At 51.0% G+C, this 20,402-nt stretch overlaps 5 protein-coding genes across 5 annotated transcripts; 2 read left to right on the top strand and 3 right to left on the bottom strand.

Annotated features, from left to right (window-relative positions):
• Window positions 1-2,864: 2,864 nt before the first annotated feature.
• MIND_01427000 (Ras-related protein) lies at window positions 2,865-3,817 on the bottom strand (the record flags this gene model as incomplete). Its single annotated transcript, XM_037370652.1, has 7 exons — window positions 2,865-2,995; window positions 3,047-3,336; window positions 3,386-3,419; window positions 3,474-3,596; window positions 3,635-3,645; window positions 3,693-3,727; window positions 3,779-3,817. 7 exons carry the CDS (start codon window positions 3,815-3,817, stop codon window positions 2,865-2,867), a joined length of 663 nt encoding a protein of 220 aa, XP_037212923.1.
• Window positions 3,818-4,634: 817 nt separating this feature from the next.
• Window positions 4,635-5,455, top strand: MIND_01426900 (uncharacterized protein; the record flags this gene model as incomplete). Its single annotated transcript, XM_037370651.1, has 3 exons — window positions 4,635-5,041; window positions 5,100-5,169; window positions 5,216-5,455. The coding sequence occupies 3 exons, from the start codon at window positions 4,635-4,637 to the stop codon at window positions 5,453-5,455; spliced, it is 717 nt and encodes a 238-aa protein (XP_037212922.1).
• Window positions 5,456-7,332: 1,877 nt separating this feature from the next.
• Window positions 7,333-8,712, top strand: MIND_01426800 (uncharacterized protein; the record flags this gene model as incomplete). The annotated part of the gene is made up of 2 exons (XM_037370650.1): window positions 7,333-7,714; window positions 7,760-8,712. The coding sequence occupies 2 exons, from the start codon at window positions 7,333-7,335 to the stop codon at window positions 8,710-8,712; spliced, it is 1,335 nt and encodes a 444-aa protein (XP_037212921.1).
• A 5,474-nt stretch (window positions 8,713-14,186) lies between these two features.
• On the bottom strand, window positions 14,187-16,315 carry MIND_01426700 (MYND-type domain-containing protein; the record flags this gene model as incomplete). Its single annotated transcript, XM_037370649.1, has 4 exons — window positions 16,247-16,315; window positions 14,935-16,197; window positions 14,739-14,889; window positions 14,187-14,689 (listed from the first exon to the last, which is right to left on the bottom strand). The coding sequence occupies exons 1-4, from the start codon at window positions 16,298-16,300 to the stop codon at window positions 14,187-14,189; spliced, it is 1,971 nt and encodes a 656-aa protein (XP_037212920.1). The 5' UTR covers window positions 16,301-16,315.
• Window positions 16,316-17,218: 903 nt separating this feature from the next.
• MIND_01426600 (uncharacterized protein) lies at window positions 17,219-18,027 on the bottom strand (the record flags this gene model as incomplete). The annotated part of the gene is made up of 5 exons (XM_037370648.1): window positions 17,904-18,027; window positions 17,822-17,850; window positions 17,717-17,771; window positions 17,367-17,663; window positions 17,219-17,316 (listed from the first exon to the last, which is right to left on the bottom strand). The coding sequence occupies exons 1-5, from the start codon at window positions 17,968-17,970 to the stop codon at window positions 17,219-17,221; spliced, it is 546 nt and encodes a 181-aa protein (XP_037212919.1). The 5' UTR covers window positions 17,971-18,027.
• Between the last annotated feature and the right edge of the window lie 2,375 nt (window positions 18,028-20,402).

Below are 20,402 nucleotides of genomic sequence, written 5' to 3'. Positions count from 1 at the left end.
GGCAAGAGTGGCTCATGACACTATGAGACTACCTGTTGAAAAAGGAGGTAGAAGTATATTCGATCTTGAATCTAGAAATGAAGCAATTGATTTATGGAATCTTAAAATATATCTTTCTCAAGGAGATCATAGACCATCCTGGTGTTTCTTTGTTGACAGTTTGATAGATAATGTTTGGACACAAAGTTACCTTCAAAAACCTGAGGGGACTATGATTAATCTCTTTTTACAATCAATGACCTTGCCTCTTTCTAAAACCACAAGACTGCCTGAAGAAATTAAAAGAATGATTAAGTCCGCAAAAAAATTTTAACTTTAAAATATTTGGACTACAAATTGATCTAAATGTTAAACTACAGATGCCTATATGGTATCATATCTCTGTAGAAGATAACTCATATAAATCTTTACTACGACATTATACTAGAATTGATTGCTTAAAATTCAATCATGGAGTGCAAATGGTAGGAGATGCATTAATATTGGCAAACAGAGAAACTATAGCAGGTCAAAAACCACATACAATGAATCTTTCAGGTATTTCAAGACAGAATTGTGGCTGCAATGCATGTTCCTATGATAGGAAAATACTAAGATGTGATCATCCTGGAAAATGTATTAATATAGCCCAAAAACTTATATTATGTATAGATGATAAATGGAATCCTCTGTGTGACATAAATGATAATTTTCATCTGACAGAAGAAGAAAGAGCACACAATTTACTCCCATTTAATACAGAATATAAAAGAACATTTGATGTGGATTACAAGTCTGATAATCTGACTGATGTATGTAGAATATTTGTTGAAGAGGATTCATTTATGTCCCCTTATCCAGCAAAAAGACAATATAACCAGAATGCCAATACTTTAGATAATGTTGATATATTCATAAATACTAAAGTTGCCTGCCCAGGGGAATATAAACCTAGATTACTAGTTGCATTGAGAATTGTTTCAGCTCAAGATTTTGGTGATAATAAGAAATTTGAGCTACAGTTTACTAATACATCAACACCTTTAAACCTTCAGTCAGCATGGTTAGGTGCACTTATGCTGGTGATTGAACATGTTGGCCCTCATGGTATTATCAATATTTGTACTGGTGACTCGATTTTGTCTGATTTATTAATAAAAAATCGGCATTTACTTCAAAATGATATGTCAAACCCTATCTTCCCTTTATTCACTGCTTGTCTATCTTATATGAGAGAGAGAACTCAGAAAACCTACTTCACAAAGGTTTCTGATAATAAAGCTAGCTTATCAGGTGATGATCCTTTTGTTCCATGGCTTATAGAAACACAACCTGAACTTACCTTTCATATGCCTGGTATAGCACTACAAAGCGGGTCACAAAAAGTATTTTCAAGGATTATTAAATCCAAATATCAAATACCTGTACGGAAAGGGACTTTTATCAATATAGAAAGAACTCGAGCAACTATAAAGGATTTATCCTGGTATGAGCCTACAGATGCTGCTATATGGAAATCAATTAGGTCAATTCATTTCAATATTAAAATCAGAGATTTACTCTGGAAAACAATGCATAATACATTCAAGGTAGGGTTCTATTGGGATAATATTCCCCAGCTACAAACATTTGGTGAATGCCCTTTATGTAGAGTTCCTGAGACTCTTGAGCATATCATGCTAGAGTGTATATCTTTAGAGAGAACACATATCTGGAAATTAACTCAACAACTTTGGAGTATGAAATTTAATAAATGGCCAAAAATTGAGTGGGGATTAGTCCTAGGATGTAATCTAACTAAATTCCATACTAGAAAAGGAACTCCTCAGCCTCACAAAGATCGACTATTTAGTATTTTAGTATCATCTGCCTGGTATATGATTTGGAACATGCGAAATGAAAGACGTTTGAAAAATCCTGGTAAGATTTTCCAAATCAATGAAATCCACAATCGATGGTTAACATTGATTAATTCAATACTACAACGTGATAGGATCTTGACAAACAGGAATAAATTTGATAAATTAGCTATTGACCAACAAGTAGTATTAAATACTTGGAGTGGGCTTCTGCTGGATGAAGACTCCTTGCCGGATAACTGGATATATGAAAAGGGGGTTTTAGTGGGTATTCTACCCTTGAAGAAAGGTGTTGGGTGAATCACACCATTGTAGGAGTCCCACACTGGTTTAAAACATGCATAAAGGCATTTCCCCCTGAGCTTAATTCCCGGCATTTTACTGGTATTCTCCAGTGCACCCAGCGGATGTTCTTTGGAATGCTTCTGCAGACTGAAGTTCATTACTCCAAACGCTCCAAAAAAAAAAAAAAAGAATCAATGGTAGTCGAGATAACTGTGGGCAAGCCTGAGGGAATATTCCGAGGAGCACATTGTTGAGAATGTCTCTGAGGTACTAGAAGGATGTCGACGAGAGACTGGTGGAGGGAATCTGGATTTCGGTTGGATTTCGGAGCCAAAGACGTCGACGGTAAAACTTCGTTTCTGAATCTGAATATGTCGAGTTCGCCTGTGTACCGGGACTAGTGTTGCTTCAAGTTGAACTTGCTGCACCAGTGGTGAGTATTTGGTCACAATTTTGGTGCAGACTGCCCACTGATTTTGTTAGCAGTCAGGCCTTAGCGTATGCCAGTCAAAGATGCACAGTTGGCAGCCACCATAGAAAGAGCCTTATTGTCTTGCCCAAAAATGTTGTTGTCAACAGCCTGTGAGGCCCGGGCCTGCGTCGACACAGGCGCACGCACATTTATAACTGACAGAAGATGTGTGTGCCAGCTGGGCTCCCTAGCGAGCCGAACAGGAAGTAATAATGCAATAATTAATTATACATCCCAATAATTTACACACATACACACAACACCGCCGACTAGCAGCACTTCCCGCCCTGCGGCTGGTCCACGCCCGGGGTAATCGTCGTGCCCGCCAGCTTGGACGCATCGATCGTCGACCCGGGGGCGTCGTCTTCTGGCCGGCGGTGCGAGAGGATGTTGAATATATCTGCGCAGGGGTAAAGCCCTTGAATCAAATCAGTGAAGTCAAGTCACGCACCAGACAATATGCTCTGGAAGGCCTCTTCGACGCCGGTCGCATCCAACGCACTCGTCTCCATAAAGCTCATGTTGTGCTCCTCCGCGAGCTGCTCTGCCTCCTCGACACGGACGGCGCGCTGGCCGGCCGCTGCGAGGTCGCTTTTGTTGCCGACGAGGAGAAGCTTGAAGGAGCCCTCCGCGGTCTTGATGTTGTCCTGCAGCTCGTTTACCCACCGCGGGACATTGTCAAACGAAGCGTGTTTCGAGATGTCGTACACGACTACAGCGCCGACAGCACCGCGGTAGTATCTGGCGGTGAGCGTGGGTGAGAATGGGAGGGGGTGTGGAGCGGGCGTACGCGGATGTCAAGGCGCGGAACCGTTCTTGGCCCGCTAGAGGGCTATCAGCGACTTTGTGGCGAGAAGAGGGAAGCAACGAAGACGGACCGGTGTCCCATATCTGCCCCTTCACCACCTTCCCGTCAATCTCTATCGAGCGCGTTGCGAACTCCACGCCAATCGTCGACTTGCTCTCGGGGTTGAACTCGCCGCGCGTGAAGCGCGAGAGCACTGCATCTGGTCAGCATGAAGCCCGCCCCGAGACAAACACGCACGATTCCTGCGTGACGTGAGCCGGTAGGCGGAGAGGGGAAGAGGGAAACGCACGACTTGCCCACGCCGGAGTCTCCGATGAGCACTACCTAGAGCGAGTTAGTTGGACCGCTGCCAGGACAGTATACCGGGGGGCACACCTTCACCAAATAGTCGTATTCCCGCTGGTCGACGGCCATCGTATCTTTCTACTATCCTATCTCGTTGTCTGTCCGTGAAGGGGGTTCGTTCTCTGTCTTCCTCGTGCGGCTTCCTATCTGGGCGGGGCGAAAGTGGGGAAAGGGCGAGGCGAAGTGAGCTGGCGAGGAAAGGGAGCCGTCAGCGTGGTGACGGAATGATGCGACGTGTGACACAGATGCGACCATCAATCGTTCGATCAGCGGCGGGCGATCGCTTGATGATGATCTCCGACAAAACGCACATCCTACTTAGCTTAGAGCTGCTCGTCGGAGGTACTATGCCTGCGCGGCTTTTGTCAGCCAGCAGGCGCGGGCAAAAAAAACAAATATTGTTATTTGCGTCATTCAAGGGCACTTTTGTTCCAAATCCCGTCCACCTAAATCTCATCACGTGCCGCCTGATGGTCCGTGCGCGGACGCCAAGCCAGGCTGAGACAGGCTGCTTTTTTTGCCCTCTCTCCACTCGCGCGGCGCGCCCCACAGACACGGATAACTTAGTGTCTTTCTCACTGGATTCTGTTGGCGTAGTCACGACTCACCAGCGCCATAGCCTCGGAGAGGCCTGCAGACGGGAGATATTATCGATCGACAGAGATCCAACGGAAGAACTGGTGCGCCAATAGCCATTTTGTCCGAGTCGTCCATGACCTCCATTCCGAGTCTTACTTCATACTGTACACAAGAAGGATGGCCGAAATGTTTCTTAGCTCTTATGGGCTGCAAGGTTAGGCCATTCCACGACCTGAGGAGGAGGAGGAGTCGTTTCTCTCCCGCTTAGTCTCCCTTCGCCACCTCTCATCCGCACCAACAGCGATGTATGGCTCCTCTTCGGCACCTCGGTCCGGCCAGGAACAGCTTTCTCAAAGCTGTAGTCGGTTACTCAGCAAGTTCTCACGGCGCGTCTTCCCTCCCCCCACGACCATTGCCACCTATGGACTCCCAGCTCACCCTCGTCGACCCCACACCGCCGCTCTCCCTCGTGTTCTCCACCAACAGCATGATCAACGCCACACTCTCTGCCAACGGGCTCGCGCGGTACACAATAATCACAGCGCTCCAGGGCTCCGTAACCGACCTTTTCGATGCGCGCACGGGCCAACTTCTCGCGCGTATAGCCCGCAACGCAATTCGGGCGGACACAATCTCCTTTGTCAGCACCGAGGGCCAGGAGACGCGGGTCAAGCTGTCGAAGTGGATGAAACGGTCCAAACAACCTGACGGCATGTGCGGGTTTACCGTCTAAAAGCTGTTCACCGATTACTAATACTTTGCTTACGACCAGCGACGCGCATGTCATCGACACCGCTGTCGGCCAGTGCTTCCTCCGGCAGCACCTCGAATACCGTCTGGCGGTAAGTTTCATCATTGTCTATCTGCCGCCCACTCAATTCCACGCAGCTCTACACCGAATTCGACCCCGACTCGCCCGTCGCACACTGGGCCAGCCCCGACCCAGCCGCATTGGCAAGCTTGCCGCCGACCTTGGTCATCGCAGGCAGCATCCCCGAGGCGTTTCACCCGCAAGTCATATGCGTCTTCATTATCGAGGAGCTCAAGATGCGCATGGCGGAGAAGGCGGATCTCGTCGCGCTGGGGCGTGCAGAGGCGCAGTCGACGCCGTTAGCGCGCTTGCGCTAAGTGTGGAGAATAAGGGAGTTGTGTTGGTAATGATTTCAAATGGTATGATACAAGTTGGGAGTTATGCTGCGAGGGCTTGATCGCCAGGGCATCCCCTCATCAACGTCCGCTGCGCCATCTGCTCCCTGCATATCTGTGAATGAATACTGAGTCCAAACCTGGCCAGTCATCAGAAAAACGCACCTCGATTTCGTTCTTCAGCATCCGCACGGCCCAGATGCATTTTGCGATGCGGAGCGACTGGCCGCAGACGACGTCCCTCGTGGCCAGCCACGGACGGAAGGCATGCTGGAGCTGCCGCTCGTGGAACAGGGATGCACGGTGTTGCAGCCTAGGTTGTGATATGTCAGCACGGCGTTGTCCTGAACGTGAGTTCACCTCTTCAGGGCCTCGCCGAAACGATGCAGCTCGGCGGGACGTGTCGGCCCGTCTAAAGGCTGTTTGAGTATTTCTTGGAGCATAATGTCTGCGGCATCAATGCTGGCTTTGAGCTGAGCACGCAGTCTTTCCGGCCAGACGAGCCAGAAAGCTGCTCCCAGCGCGAGCACGACCGAAAGTGTGATGAGCGTGCAGCGTAAACACGGGAGAGTAGCAACGAAGTCAACCAGCGGTTGACAGGAGGATGCGGCGACAGCGACAGTTGCACCCGACAATGATTCTGCGCGTAGAGGAGAAACAGCTGCGAGACTCGGCGGAGGAGGCATAGTGGTGGGTCGAGATGATGCCCAGTGTAAGTACAGTCGTCAGATTGAGAGGGGAGTTGGCGGTCTAGACAATGAACAGCATGAGTAGTGAGATTGACGAGCCCAACGGCGAGACTCGAGGGCAGGCGGCGCGGGTGGGTGCAGAACCAACAGTCTAGAGAGGATGGAGTGGAAGTGAGGCTGTGCTTTTGAGTTCTCGCCACATCGAGACTTTAGACATGTTGGAGTGGGACATCGCTGCCGGCGACTTTCTTTAGAAGCGGGACGCACAGCCTAACGCCCCGTGCGCAGATGGTCGTTCGGAAGAAAGATGCGATTGACGTGGCACGTGCGTTACAGCATGGTCCGTGCGCGCCACGTCGATCACGCGCAAAATCCTGTCACCTTCCTTCCCTTCCCCCGTCTCCCGGTTTTGTGCCCTCTTTCCGAGCGCTATTCGTCGGAAGGTGGCCCCGTTCTCGCTGCCTTAGCGCCGTTTCCGCGCCCCGCTTACCCTTCCCACTGCCAGAAGCGCCGCCGCCGGTTGCATTCTTGAGCGACCATTGGCCAAGATCAGCTATCCGGGGAACGGTGAACGATGTAGATTGCGGCGTGAGTGTGAATGGATCGCCTTTCGTAGGACTGATGTTTTTTGAAGCAGGATGGTGTGGAGGCGGTCTTCTGCTGACGGACACAGAGGACCGTCGTTGGAATAATAGTGCGTCTCAGTCCTTGCAGGTCCACTGGCTCGCTGACCTCACATGTCGCAGCATACGTTCTTGAAAAATTCCTGTGTTGTTACTTCTCGTCTTTTGCCTATGCCCACAGCTTACTACTACGATCCAGTTACAAGCTGCGCATTTCATCCATTGCACTTAGGGAAATTCCTAATCAGGATGTCCGAAGCGAATTTCAAGTTATAAACGGCAACAAGTATCTTTTCCCGGGCCCTCCGAAATGTGTCACGGTCTAATTAATTCACCCACAGGTCATTTCCTGTGCGTCAAATTTCAATGCGCCACATTAGTGGCGCAGTATAGTCCTGCCAGTCCGACAGGCTGTAAGACATATCAAGCCCATTTTCAGCTAGCCTCAGCGTCTGTGGCGCGACAGCGCCGCGACCCATTCTGTCTTTCACGGCTGGCGCTAAACTCGACTATATAGCTGGCCAGCTGTGTAAGTAGCGCCAAACACATGACACTCCTCTTCGCAACACTATCGCTGCTTTCCGCACAGCCGGTCAACGCCATTGGCATCTCCTCAGAACGCGCGCCCGGGGCCGATCCTGGCACCCTGCCTTGTTTGGACAGACGCACCCTGTTTGGGATCACCTGGGGCTGTTTCTCGACGTTGTTTGCATGCGTATGGGTCTCCGCGCACCCTAATGTGCCGCCTCCAGCGCGTGAGCCGCCCGGAAAGCACGCATCGCTTTGGGAGCACATCAAGTGGTACGCTGTGGGGCAGACAACGGGTCTACGGAGGCGGCTGGGCCTTGTACTCACTGCGTTCATCGCACCAGAGCTTATCGTGGGATTTGCAGGGCGCCAGCTGGAGACTGCAATGTACTTTTCGAAAAGTGTGCTCAAACTCCTCTCGAATAACATGCGCTAAGTAATTGTAGGATATGGGATTTCGATAACACACGGATTCTTTATCTCGATGGGTGGCTTTGTTGATGAGGCGCGGCATCCTATTGCGCAGAGCCGAGACGTGGAGGACCACTACCGAGCTATCTGCCACGTGTCGGAGCAGGACATTGTTGACCGCAGTCAAGGAGATGCATTCGCGAAGACGGTTGCGCTGCTTCAGGCGCTCTGGTTCGTGGTGCAATGCCTGGCCCGTCTGCACCAGGGCCTTCCGCTCACAGAGCTGGAGGTGGCGACACTCGGCTTTGCGACGGTGAACGCCTTCACGTGGGAGCTCTGGTGGCACAAGCCGCTGGACGTACGTGCGCCAATTTTCCTCCCGTCACCGGATACGAGTGCCAGGCTGTCCCGCCCACGGGAGTGGGGCACGCACCGCCCGCTACCCGCGCCGTCGCTTGGCCAGCGCTTCATGTGGGTTCTTGGGTACTCCTCCACACGCGACCACTTCTACGACGCGGCCGTCCCGTCCTTCTACTTCGCGTCCGACGCCGTCGGCGACGACCACGAGCGATACACACCCATGCTCCAAATGCTCGTCGCACTCCTCTTTAGCGCGGTGCACTGTGCCGCGTGGAACGCCCGTTTCCTATCGGTGGTTGAAATGTGGCTGTGGCGAGGGGCGGCGGTGCTTTTGGGGATCGTGCCCGTCGTGGTCCTTCTGGTGTATGGCCATGGCGTTGCGTGGCACTGCGATGGCATGCCGTATATCGGGAGCTCGTTGTCGCTGTACGTTATCGGGGCGCTCATCTATGTCCCTGTCCGCGCTGTCCTGGTTGTGCTCCCCCTCTTGGCGTTGAGGGCGTTGCCAGACGGCGCATACGTAGACGTAAACTGGAGTCGGTATCTTCCGCATGTCTTTGTTCGAAGAACTATTATCTTGTTGGAGCCAAAAGGTGGAGCTGGTATGGCGGTCAAAGTGGGGAAGTAATAAATTTCCACACACACTTTGTGAAAATTTAAGTTTTCTGCAACATTTTGAGCAAAAAACTACTTTCTGCAGCTTTATTTTATAAACTTGACAAGAAGTTGCAGATCACAGCCATGCGTTGAAACTCGTCACAAATCTCGAGCTTCACAACTAGGCAATGGCATGAGTAAACCCCTGGGTATCCAGAGCCTTACTTATACTTATACCTGCACAGCCACCATACTGTATACCCATACCTATGGTCATAGTCATGGGTATGGGTATAGGTTTTACTCATGGGTACTATCAATCCTAAACCCTAAAAGACTTATATATTGGCTAGTTTAACTCGATTTTATCCTATCTGTCCTCTAACTCAGGCTTATCCTTACATCCTCTTCATATAGATGACTTATTAGATGATATATGATCAATTTATATGATATATCTTATCTGATCTACCCCTGGGTCATGTACCCGTGGGTTGGTGGGTAGGGAATTTGCAATCTATACCCATACCCATGCGGGTAAAACCCATGTACCCATGTGGGTATGCCTTACCCGTGCTATTGCCTATTTATGGCGGTCAAAGTGGGGAAGTATTAAATTTCCACACACTTTGTAAAAATTTCACTTTTCCGCAACTTTTTGAGCAAAAAACCATTGTCCGCAACTTTATTCTCCAAACTTGACAAATAGTTATGGATCACAGCAGCCATTTCTCAAATCCTCGAAACATTCTCAAATAAGATTTTTTCCCGCAACATTTTTCTATCTTGAATACCAGTCATTCCGACTAAGTATCTGCTTCAAGTTCCTACCACCATGCCCGGCATCGTCGATGTCCCCCAATTTGGCACCGGTCCGGGGTCCAGACATACGCGAACTGCCTGCGCCGCTGGAGGGTTCACCGTTGAGTCATTGTCCCTTCAAGAGCCACTACATACCAGGCCCATTCACAGTCTGAGCCCGCCCCACTGACCCCGCGCATCGGAGGGCGCCACCAAACATGATGTTCACGACGGAGCCCGGCGGGGCCGGCGAGTCGGGAGGGCTATGGACATGGTAGAGGTAGTGAGTCCCGTGCTGGTGGACCCGTTTGGCCAGCAATCGTTCGATTGCCATCACGGCCACTCGGAGCAATGCCGTGGCCAATAAGGAAGGGTTGCGCGGGAGGTTGGCTGGGTTGGCACAAATAGTGCTGTCCAATTATGGATATAATTATGAAATCTTTATAATATACTCATATCCATATCATAATTATACACCGCCAACATATTTCCAGCTGTGTCATAGCAGGAAATGACATGATGGACACATGTCACCTCCAGCTGGTTCCGGATCAGCGCCACATGGTTTCCATGTTTGGACGCAAATGGGTCCATGCTGGGTCTGGGTGCCAGCTGGACATCCGGGCAGCCACACCATAATATATCTCATGTAGTACAGGCAGTCAGGCGGAGAGTATAAATGCAGAACAATTATTTTATTGCAGCAAGTAAACATAAATACAGGTTATTTACAGGTACTACTTACAACGAAACACTATATAGGTTGGCTGTCTACTGCCCGTGTTGCTATCATCGAGCGCAGCACCGCTACACCACCAACCTGTTGACACAACTGGCCGATGTCACCCATCGATGTCAAGGCAACGACGGGGCCGATCTTGGGTTGATAGTTACCCAATTTCATGTTGCTGTCAAATAGTGAATATCACATCAATAGTCTAGAGCGGTGCTAGTGATGTTATGACCGACATCATGCCAACGTCTTGTCTTGATGTCCAGCAGATGAGCATGCATCTGGCTTGGCACAACCTTGACACACGAAAAATGCAAAGTCCCCCCATCAATATGTAACATCATTTTATTGTGTGACTGAGATGGCACCACTTTTTCTTTCTTCTGCCACATCCCTCTCCTGCTTTCTCCCACTCTCCCCTCCCGCCGAGCCAAGGCCTGACCATCGTGAGTAAGGCACTCTCAACAGACCCGTTGTGACTCATTTATTGACCTGTAGGACTTCGCTCCTCAATGCCAGCATGCCGTAGCGGGAGCTGCTAGGCGGAGAGTGATTCTTCAGGCGCGACCACTTCGACTTCTTCGACCGCCACGCAGGCGATGTTGTTGCGCTCTCGAGAGGGGTATTCGGGTGGACTTCCAGGTGCATCCGTTCTTGTGTGATTTTCCACTGATGCACGGTGTCAGGACCTCATTGGCGGGTTCACAATGGACTCTGCCCCTGAGTTCCTCTTTGACTCGTGTATCCACTCCACAAAGCGCACATCCCCCACCTGAACAACATCCCTCCTTCCGCCCTCCCACCCCCCACCGCTGTCGCCGCAACACGCTTTATGGACACATTTACCAAGGCGAAGCTCCGCATCACCGAGTGTGAGGTGTGCGGATGGATTTGGCCCCTTTTCGAGATCACCGGGGACACAGGAATACTGTAGTATTTCGATCAATTAATCATGTCACGGTCACATTGAGATTTTTGGCCGAAATTTTTCTGCCTGTCACAGGTCACAGCAGATATGTTTGGTCCCAAACCATCCCAAAATGGTAATTTCCAAATTTTTCCGCACCTTTGGTGCGCAGAACTTCCATATAAGGCAGGAGGTCACACCAAATTTTGCCCTTGGCTGAATTGCACATTTCTGCCACATGTGTCACAGGTCACAGGGCTGCAGAATTGATTGAAATACTACAGTAGATGGTACAGATTCTCTGGCAACTTTGTACACTGCTAACGTTTTACTAGTTGCACGCAATGAAACATGGAACTTCTCGATGGTGCTGGATGGTATGTGGTCTACTCCACGTTTCCATCCTTGATTGATGCTGTGCAGGACATAGAGAAGAAGACCACTTGGTTTTGCTGGACGACGACATTGCTCATTCCCACTGACCTAATCAGCTTTGATGCCGCGAGGCATCTGCGAGACTCGACTGGCAACCGCGGTGCTGCTTTGGTGGGTTGCGTGGACCTGGCTGGCGGGGTGCGTGTGGTAAATGCAGGTGATTTGTTATTCAGTGCCTGCTTTCTTTTCTCTTAGTCAGTATATATTGTAAATGTACTTACTACTGCACAATATGCATCATTTTCTGTTTTCTCGAGTATTCAGTACCCTATTCAGCAAACACCCCCCATGCATCATAGGCCTGTCTGGCACTCGTCCAGCTGAGGATGTCGGTATGATGTCCCTTGTCAGAGAGAAGTCAGGAAGATATGCTGATTCAATTTGTTACTGACATCATGGAAATCCGATCCTGATGTTACGACCCGATGTTAGGCGATGTTCCGGCATGACATCGGCTAAGTGTCATGCCGGGTTGGTGGTGTAGCGGCCGCGGTCCCCACCTTCACACCCGCAACATAGTTGTTGCAGGAGGTCAGCAGGGAGGGCACTAGCTGTAAGAAACCCCGGCGAGGGTCGCAGGGCCACACACAAAGGACGAGCAGTGGGCAGAGGCCAAGCGTTACCGTTTAGCAGCCTGCTCACTGCACAGCCGCTCCGCGCATGGCCTTCAGAACGGACAGCCGGCGGCGGTGCTCAGGCGGTGTGGCTTTGAGATGTGAGAAAGCCCGGTTGTAGGTCGAAGACAGTGACTCCATCTGACTAGAGTGGGTAGGCAGTGGGTTGGGAGGGACAATTGAAGGAACAGAATGGAGGGATGGTATGGGTGTTTGTTTCGGCACCTTCTTCTTCAAGTTCACGCCATCTAGTGCTGTCCAATTATGGATATAATTATGAAATCTTCATAATATACTTATATCCATATCATCATCATGGTCTTTGTCCATAATCATATCATACTCATAATCATTGAGTATATATTTGATTATACTCAGAATATAATTGATTATTTTAGGCCCAGTTGTAACACTATAAATATATGTCAATTGGCTAAGATTGGACTTTTTACCTCTCCATGATATCTTACAATGGCTGGTATTCATAAAAAGCTTCATATAAAATAAGGTGTCATTGAACTATATTAATCAGATGATCTGATCAAATCCTGCCAACTTGACCAAATTTGCTTCTCGCTGCTTCTAACTGACTGGAGAATATCAACAGTTCTTATTCTCACATCCTGAATTTCTGTAATAGGTAAAAAATACTGAAAATGGATGATTTGTGAGGAGTTGATGGGCCTGATACCATCAAAAATATGATATAAATATGACCTTGGCATAATGGAATTATAATCATATTTAATCATAATCATATTTTCATGGATGATTATGGAGAAGGCATATTATAATCATATTTAATTGATTATACTCAGAATATAATCTGGCATAATATGATTGTGGACAGCACTAGGCACAAAGCGACTGCTCATCGCCAGCAGGTCGGAGTTGACAGCCGGCCGGTGGTGGACTCCACTGCGAACATGCCGTTGTTCTGACCTCGGTTGTGTGGCGCCCTGCCTACTCGGCGGCCTCGGCTGTCCTCACGGGGCCGCCGTTGCAGTACTCGCTGCAGCAGGTGTGTATATCCCATGTCCCTCAAGGGGGGTTCAAGATTCGAAACATGTGTCAGGGGAACCCCCCTTTCGGCCCCTCGGAGACCCGTCCAACTCCTGTCCGATTCCGGTTCCGGTTCCGGCCCGGCCCTCCATCTCGCCCGCACAATTACCGATCCGTCAACACCCTCCCGACGGTCACCCTGGGACCTCGCCTGCGACGCCGCCCCAAGCCTTCTGTGCCCGACAGCGGCAGCTACAGACAAGCAGTATATAGTCAGCTCCCTAGCAGGCGGACCCTTAGAGTTTCTTCTCTTTGGATCCTCCCCTGCTAGACCCTGATCTCAGGCCTCCGGGGTTGCCCTTACAACATGGATAGAGGGCCGGAAAGTTTTTTTCTGACCCTCTGGGGACCCCCCCCCTCCCCCTCCTGCCATATAAGGCAATAGGTTCCCACCTTGAACCCCCCTTGATGTCCCTGCCGACTCGCAGGCCGCGCGGGCTCCCGGCTCCGTCGCGAACGCCGAACATCGTGTTTGGTGGTTACTATACGCGGGGTCGGTGGGGCGGGCTGTGGATTTGCCTAGGGTGGTAGTGCTATCAGCTGTGGCCCACAGGACGAGGACTCGACGGTCAACCCTCCGACGGCAGAGGCAGTTCGCGTATGTCCGGGGTCCGGACCGGCGCCGAATTGGGACAGGCCGCGCGTGGCAGTTGGAACTTGAAGCACATAGTAGATAGGTGTTGGAGATTCTACAAAATGTTGTGGATTGATCAACTTGAATGTTGTAAAAAAAAGCGGAAATTATGTGCTCTCAAAATATTTCGCGGATTTTGGGAATGGCTGTGATCCCCAGCTTTCTGTTCAATTCAGAAAAGAAAGTTGCGGAAAATAGTTTTTTCTTCGAAATGTTGCGGAAAACTCAAATTATCACAAAGTGTGTAGAAATTTATTACTTCCCCACTTTGACTGCCAAACTGGGAGCGCTATCGCGACATTACACCGGCAGCCTGTCATTAGGCACAGCGAACTTGCGAGAAACTCAATGCTCCCACAACGCCCACAAGCCTCTGCATCTCTGCCCCCATGCCCCTATCCACCTTCATCTCATCAGCCCACTCGGCATAGTCGACCTCCACGGCAGCCGCAGGAATCAGCCCCGCAACGCGCTTAGCCTCTACACCCAACGCAAATTTCGCGGCCGCCATGGTGAGCTTCCACCACCGACCGTTCCGGTCCGGCACGCCGGGGCCGGCGTGCATGCGTGCGAATATCGTCTGGACATTCGCGCTGGGCGCACCGTTTGCGGCCTCAGGGCTTGTGCGCGCGATGGACACAGTGCAGCGGCCGTGCTTGGCGGTGTAGTCGAGCAGGAGATAGACGGGTCCTTCTGCGTCATGGTGGTATTCGCGGAGGAGCCCTGGCGCGAGTATTGCGCGGGAGGAAGCCGACACCAGGTCGGAGAGGATGAGCGTTTGCAGGAAGGCGGTGTCGTGGGCGCGATACTGAGCAAGCTGAGCTACGGAGCGCGAGATGAGGGTGGAATTTGCTCGGAGAACTGCAGATACCTGCTGTCAATGAACTCGTCGCCGGCGGTTTTCCGCACTCGAGTTTGTGGCGCTTCTTCCAGTCGGCAGCCTGGCATTCCTTCGAGCAATAGATGGCGGTCTGGCAACGCGCGCAGCGTTTGAGGTCCCCCGTCTGGCCCTTCTTCTTGCACTATGGCGAGAGTTAGTCGGAATCAAAAAGCCGAAAAAGTTGCACCGTTGCGTTGTTACAAGCCCTCAGCAGATCCACGTCCAATGTGGCCTTGAAGGCTTCTGCCAGCCTGGTCCTTTCCGTCACCAACTCGGTGAAGGCGTGCCAGGCATCAAGAGACTCGGCGTCCTTGAAGAAGTTGCGTGCGTCAAGCTGTTGTTGGACGGCGTCGAGCGAAAAGCGAAGCTGCATGAGCACCGAGAAATGGAGCGTGAAGCCAGGCAGTATATCGTCCAAGAGCGCGCGCAGCGTCTCCTCTTCAAACTTGACCGCGCTCCCCGTCTCCCGTCTGCGTCCCGTAAAGAGGAAGAGCGCGGGGAAAAAGTTGGCATCGAGTGCTTCGCTGATCCAGCGGGCGGCGTCTTTGGTCACGAATGCGACACGGAGGAAGTTGAAGATGTTCCATTGCGATTCGCGAGCGAGGCCGCCCTCTCGGTTCCCCAGTGCAAACGCCGCCGCGACGATGACGGGGACGATTCCCGCTTCCAATACGGCGCGCGTGAACTCTACCGTCGTTTCGGGAGAGGATGCGCCAATTGTGAGCAGTTCTGTCGCGCCGTAGGTGATGCGCATCGCCATATCGTCAACTTGGCTGGTCGCTGACGGGATAGCGAGTTTGATGTGTTCCCTGAGCAGCACACCGAGCGTGGAATAGCGGTTGCCCACACCCCTGACAAGCTCATGCATGCGCTCTGTGCTGCCCCATAGGTTCCGCCCAAAGTCGCGCGTCAGGTGGAAGCCCGAGTTGTGCAGACCTTCGAGATACTTCGCCTCGACGAGGGCCTTCCACACCCCGCCGACGAGCAAGCCGAGACCGGGCGAGTCGGAGTGGAGTTTCCCGCGGAAGTCGTCTTCAGAGTGCTGCCAGATGACGGTCATGAGTGCAGCGATGTTGCCGTAGACTTGCTTTGCGCCTTCGGGCGTGAGAAGGTCGCGGTCTCGGAGAAAGGCGTGGATTGCATTGTCCCACGGGAAGATCCGCGCCCAGAGATCGATGAAGCATCCGGGAACGACCACCTTCTGCAGGACGAGAATGAGGAGGGATTGGTAGACGCGATCGATTAGCCCGACATGGTCGGCCACAGCATCGAGGTCGGAGTCACGGCCGGTGCGCAGCCGACGCTCCAACTGGGATATCGGCGCGGGGTCTAGCGCCGCGTAGTACACAGAAACAAGCGGCCGTGCCGCTTCGCCGGGCATCCGCTGGAGCAGCGGAAAGAAATAGTTGACCGCGTCGCGAGCGCCGGAGGCGGCTGCCTTCGCCCGTTCCTGCGGAGATGAGCAGGAGAATCACAGGCGGGAGGGGCATCGAACGAACCCGCGGTTGTGGTGGTAGCGTATCGATGTTGGCAAGGTTGAGCAGGGGGTGCATGGTGGTTTGGGACAAGGGACGCTGATCGCGGTGAGTCATCGCCATCGCATCATGATGTGGAGACGATCAACCACTTGGCGTGGCTTGGCATGGGGCTTTCCATCGTGTAATAGTAATTAACGGACGTTGGAGACGAGAGGCAGCTGAAGGTAGACAGACTTGCAATGGCGGCATATAATCGGAGTATGCCATGGACTCATAGACTCATCGATTCACAAGGAGTACATTGACAACTTGAAGCGAAGGAGATGAAATATAAGTAGTATGGAGTTCAATGTCATCCAAACACAAGGCCGCTAAGATCATTGCGCGTTGTCGTTGCCTCTGGAAAGGTGAGCCCGCCGCGGAGCGCCAATTCGAGCACTCTGCCAGTTAAATCTATGCGCATCGTTAGTCGCCGCCTGCTGGTATCCACGCTACTGGCACTCACCCGGGCGGCGCAGTCAAGCAGCCCGAGGACTCTCTGCTCGCATACAGTATTGGGCCGAAGCAGATGTCGGGCTGGCCCGCCGTCTCGAAGAAGCTGATGCGCTCGACACCCTTCCAAGCGGCGCTCTTCACTTGGCTGGGCGCGCCACCATCAGTAAAACTACACCTCGGTCTTAGGCATCTTTGGGATCTTGGGCAAGATCCCAAAGATGCCTAAGACCTCAAAGACGCCTAAGACTGCGGTCTTGGGCTAAGCAGATTCAATTGTCTTGGGAATCTTTCCCAAGACCAAAATGGTCTTACCAAGACCTAGTTGGTCTTTACCCAAGATTGTAAATAGCTTGCCAAAGATATTTATTAGAAGTCTCAAGACCATATGTGAGTTAAAAAGCTCATATATTGCACGCTACTATACAACCAATATATTCTACATGGGTAAATGACATACTATCAGCGCTGCAGTCCGTGCTCTCGGCACATTTCAGTGCTCTACGACAGGCCGCATCGGCCCTCGTTACCGTCCACAGGGTACCCAACAGCGCCTAGTTCATCACCGTGAACGACAGTCTTGGGTAAAACAAGGCCTTCTGTTTGGTGGTCAGTGATAATAATGAGCGCGAGCAATACTGGAACTGACCGCGGCAGTCTTTCCGATGGCCCGCAGCGAGCGTGACCGCAATTGCGCCATCGTGAAACCAAGCACTAGGCGAGGAGCGGCTAGGAGGACGGCAACGGCACCCAGTTGGCGATGGCGAGCACCGAGTTGAGCGCGCCGGTGTGGTGGCGAGGACCGGCTGGATGAGCTTGGTGACGCCAGTCGCGTCAACGATGCCCCCGGCCGATGCGAGGATGGCGCTCACGGGCTGGCCGGCGAGCGCGGCGATCTGCGCGACAGCAGGGTTGACAATGTCCCCGACCTGCGTGAGCAGCGGGCCTGACCTCGGTGGTTGCGTTAAAAGTATGGACACGTCACAGCAGGACACGCACCTGATGCAGCCGTCGGCGGTAGGAGGAGCTCGAGCACACCAGGAGAACACAGCAGCTGCGGTAGGGAGTGTCAGAGGGCGTCTAAGCGGTGTTTTGCCGACATACCATATGTCTGGGGCAGGGAAGAATATACACTGGTAGGAGGTCAGCGCGAAGCATTCTGAGGGAAGAGCAAATAGCGCCGCACACGAGAAATAGCTGCAAGGCGCTAGATTCTCAGCCAGTGAATGTCCTTCAGCATCGGGGGGGGTCATGTCGCAGCTACCATAGTGTAAGCGCCGGCCTGTGTATGGGGGGGGATTGAGAGGGAAGTGGTGGGAGAGAGGGAAGAGTGGCGAAAAACCGGTCACGGACGTCACGTCACCATGTGCTGATGATCAGCAGAAGCTCCGTCGTTACGCTGGGCGGCTTGGATGCCCGGAGTAGCCGACTATCCCCGGAATGACTTGTCATTCCTTTTCCTGTCGAACTTTCATGTCCTCCACCAGTGACCACAACAAAACCAATGGACACATTGACCAGAACTTTGTATTGGGCCCATGCCAGTGGGCCTGGCATCAAACTGTATGTCCTTTTCTCTTGGTCACCCTAGTCTGACTGGTCTTATAGGGTGACACTACTACTGGCACTACAAGTGAAGCAAAGTCTGGGAGCACTCTCTTGATTGGCAGTAGTGACAAAACCAATGTAGCTCTTGGGAGTGGGGAACAGGCCCTCTATCCCCTCTATTGCTCCAATGCCCTGCTTCACCATAGAGCCATTCAGCATGATAATTAGCATGTCTCTGTCTATACAACTTTTGGAGAAACTATTAAGGAATGCTCTCAAATGTATTGATGCAATAGCCAACTTTATCTCCAGACCAATTCATTTTTCTTGTGCATAACTTATAAAGACCAAAACATTTCCAAAGACCATGGCCCAAGACCAAAGATCATCCTCCCCAAGACCAAGACTGCTAAAGACCTATTTCCAAGACCAAAGATCTGTTTCAAAGACCAAAGATCTCCAAGACCAACCTGTAGTTTTACTGATGACCCCTGGAGAAATCGACGCAAGTGCCCTCCTTGAGGTCGGGATTGCGGCCAACGAAGGCGCCGTGGCAGTCAGCGCCCGCGTACCAGATAATCTCTGCGGCCTGGGCGGAGGCGGCGATGCAGAGCGAGGCGAGGAGAGTGGTGAGCAGCATGGCTTGTACGTGGTGGTGCGGGTAGGCCGGAATAACGGAGGTGGAAGGGCAACAGGAGCGGCTTTATCCAAGATCCCGATAGGCGCAGCTCTTACCAGGCAGTGCCGTCATTTCAACTCTTGTAGCTGAATCATGGTTATCACATCACGGTTTGGCAGGGATGACGATCCCCCTCGGCTTCCGTGCTGCGGAAGCTAAGGATAGTGCCCTCGTTACCCGAGTCGGCCGCGGAAGGTGAAGAAAAATGTGAGCCGGCGGTGCCGCTGCCTGGGTCAAGCTTAATCTTGACTCAGCGACCGGTTTTGAGTGCTACCAAGTGAGAAAACGCAGGTCCTGACTCCTGAGTTACCAAGGAGCAGACTGTAGTCCAAGGAAGTGCATCGGTTGACCGGGCCAACTGCTTTGGCAAGTCATGCATGCTGAAATAGGTAATAAGCATTCGTTGACATGAGTACTAGTATAAAATACTGACAAGTAAACTGCTAAAGCAGTTTGACCGGGCCACCGGCGTTAGCGAGTATGGACGGGTCGAAGGCAGCGTGTGTCCTGTTCTGAGACAAGAGGCTATTGAGGGGAGCTCTAGGATCGAGAACGGGATGGGTCGGCATGTCGGGTATGAGCGTTCGGGACAAAAGGTTTGGCCCGTTTGCCACGTCACATCCGATGATCGGACTCGGATATCTCGGGCCTGACTCGGCCGAAAGCTGATCAAGATGAGATATCAAAATTCTGCTCTGAGTTGACCTAAAATATGACAATATTCTTCTGAAGAATTAATACTTTATTATAATCATACCATATTCAAAGCTTCAATTCAGTAGGATACATTTGTAGTTATAGTATAATCATATTCAGCTGCACAAGAGAAATATGTTATGAATATATTTAGCTACAATCTAGTTTACATCTAACTTAATCTTATAATTTAATTGAATATAATAAAAGTACAATGCAACATAATATAATTATTATTCCTCTTATATTAAACAAATATCATATGGATGTACGCGTATGCACATGTATTGCTTTACCAATTCATTTACTCTACATTTCTATTTTTGGGGTCACTGCTGGTAAGAAAAGGTGTAAAATGCAACCAAGCCTAATTGGGATGACTGAAATGTTGGGTTATCCATAATATCATGAATATGTCACAAACAACACCAATTCAGAGGATGCCAGTTGGCCAGTGAAGGCAAGCAAGAAGCACTGTGAAAAGATATCATAAAGATGATGCAATTTGAAGACTGGGGTACAAGACGGAATCTACTCTACTTATATACACTACTACCATGTGTTTACCATGCCTAATACAAGAGGCAATGACATCATACTTTAGCCATGCCTTTACGTGCTGTTTGCCTCATGTCCAACTCCACGCTGTCAATCAACATCAGCATTGACATCTGATGATCCAATCACCATCTTATCATCCATCTTATCTCCTCCTTGTCTTATCTTATCAACCAGGGCCAAAATAAAAGGTTTAAAGGCCGA

The sequence above is a fragment of the Mycena indigotica genome, assembly GCF_014461135.1.
Source record: "Mycena indigotica strain 171206Taipei chromosome Unknown Mind.scaff0020, whole genome shotgun sequence".
NCBI lineage: Eukaryota > Fungi > Basidiomycota > Agaricomycetes > Agaricales > Mycenaceae > Mycena > Mycena indigotica.
Note: the sequence above shows the minus strand (reverse complement) of the source record. Positions and strands in the feature narration are given on the sequence as shown.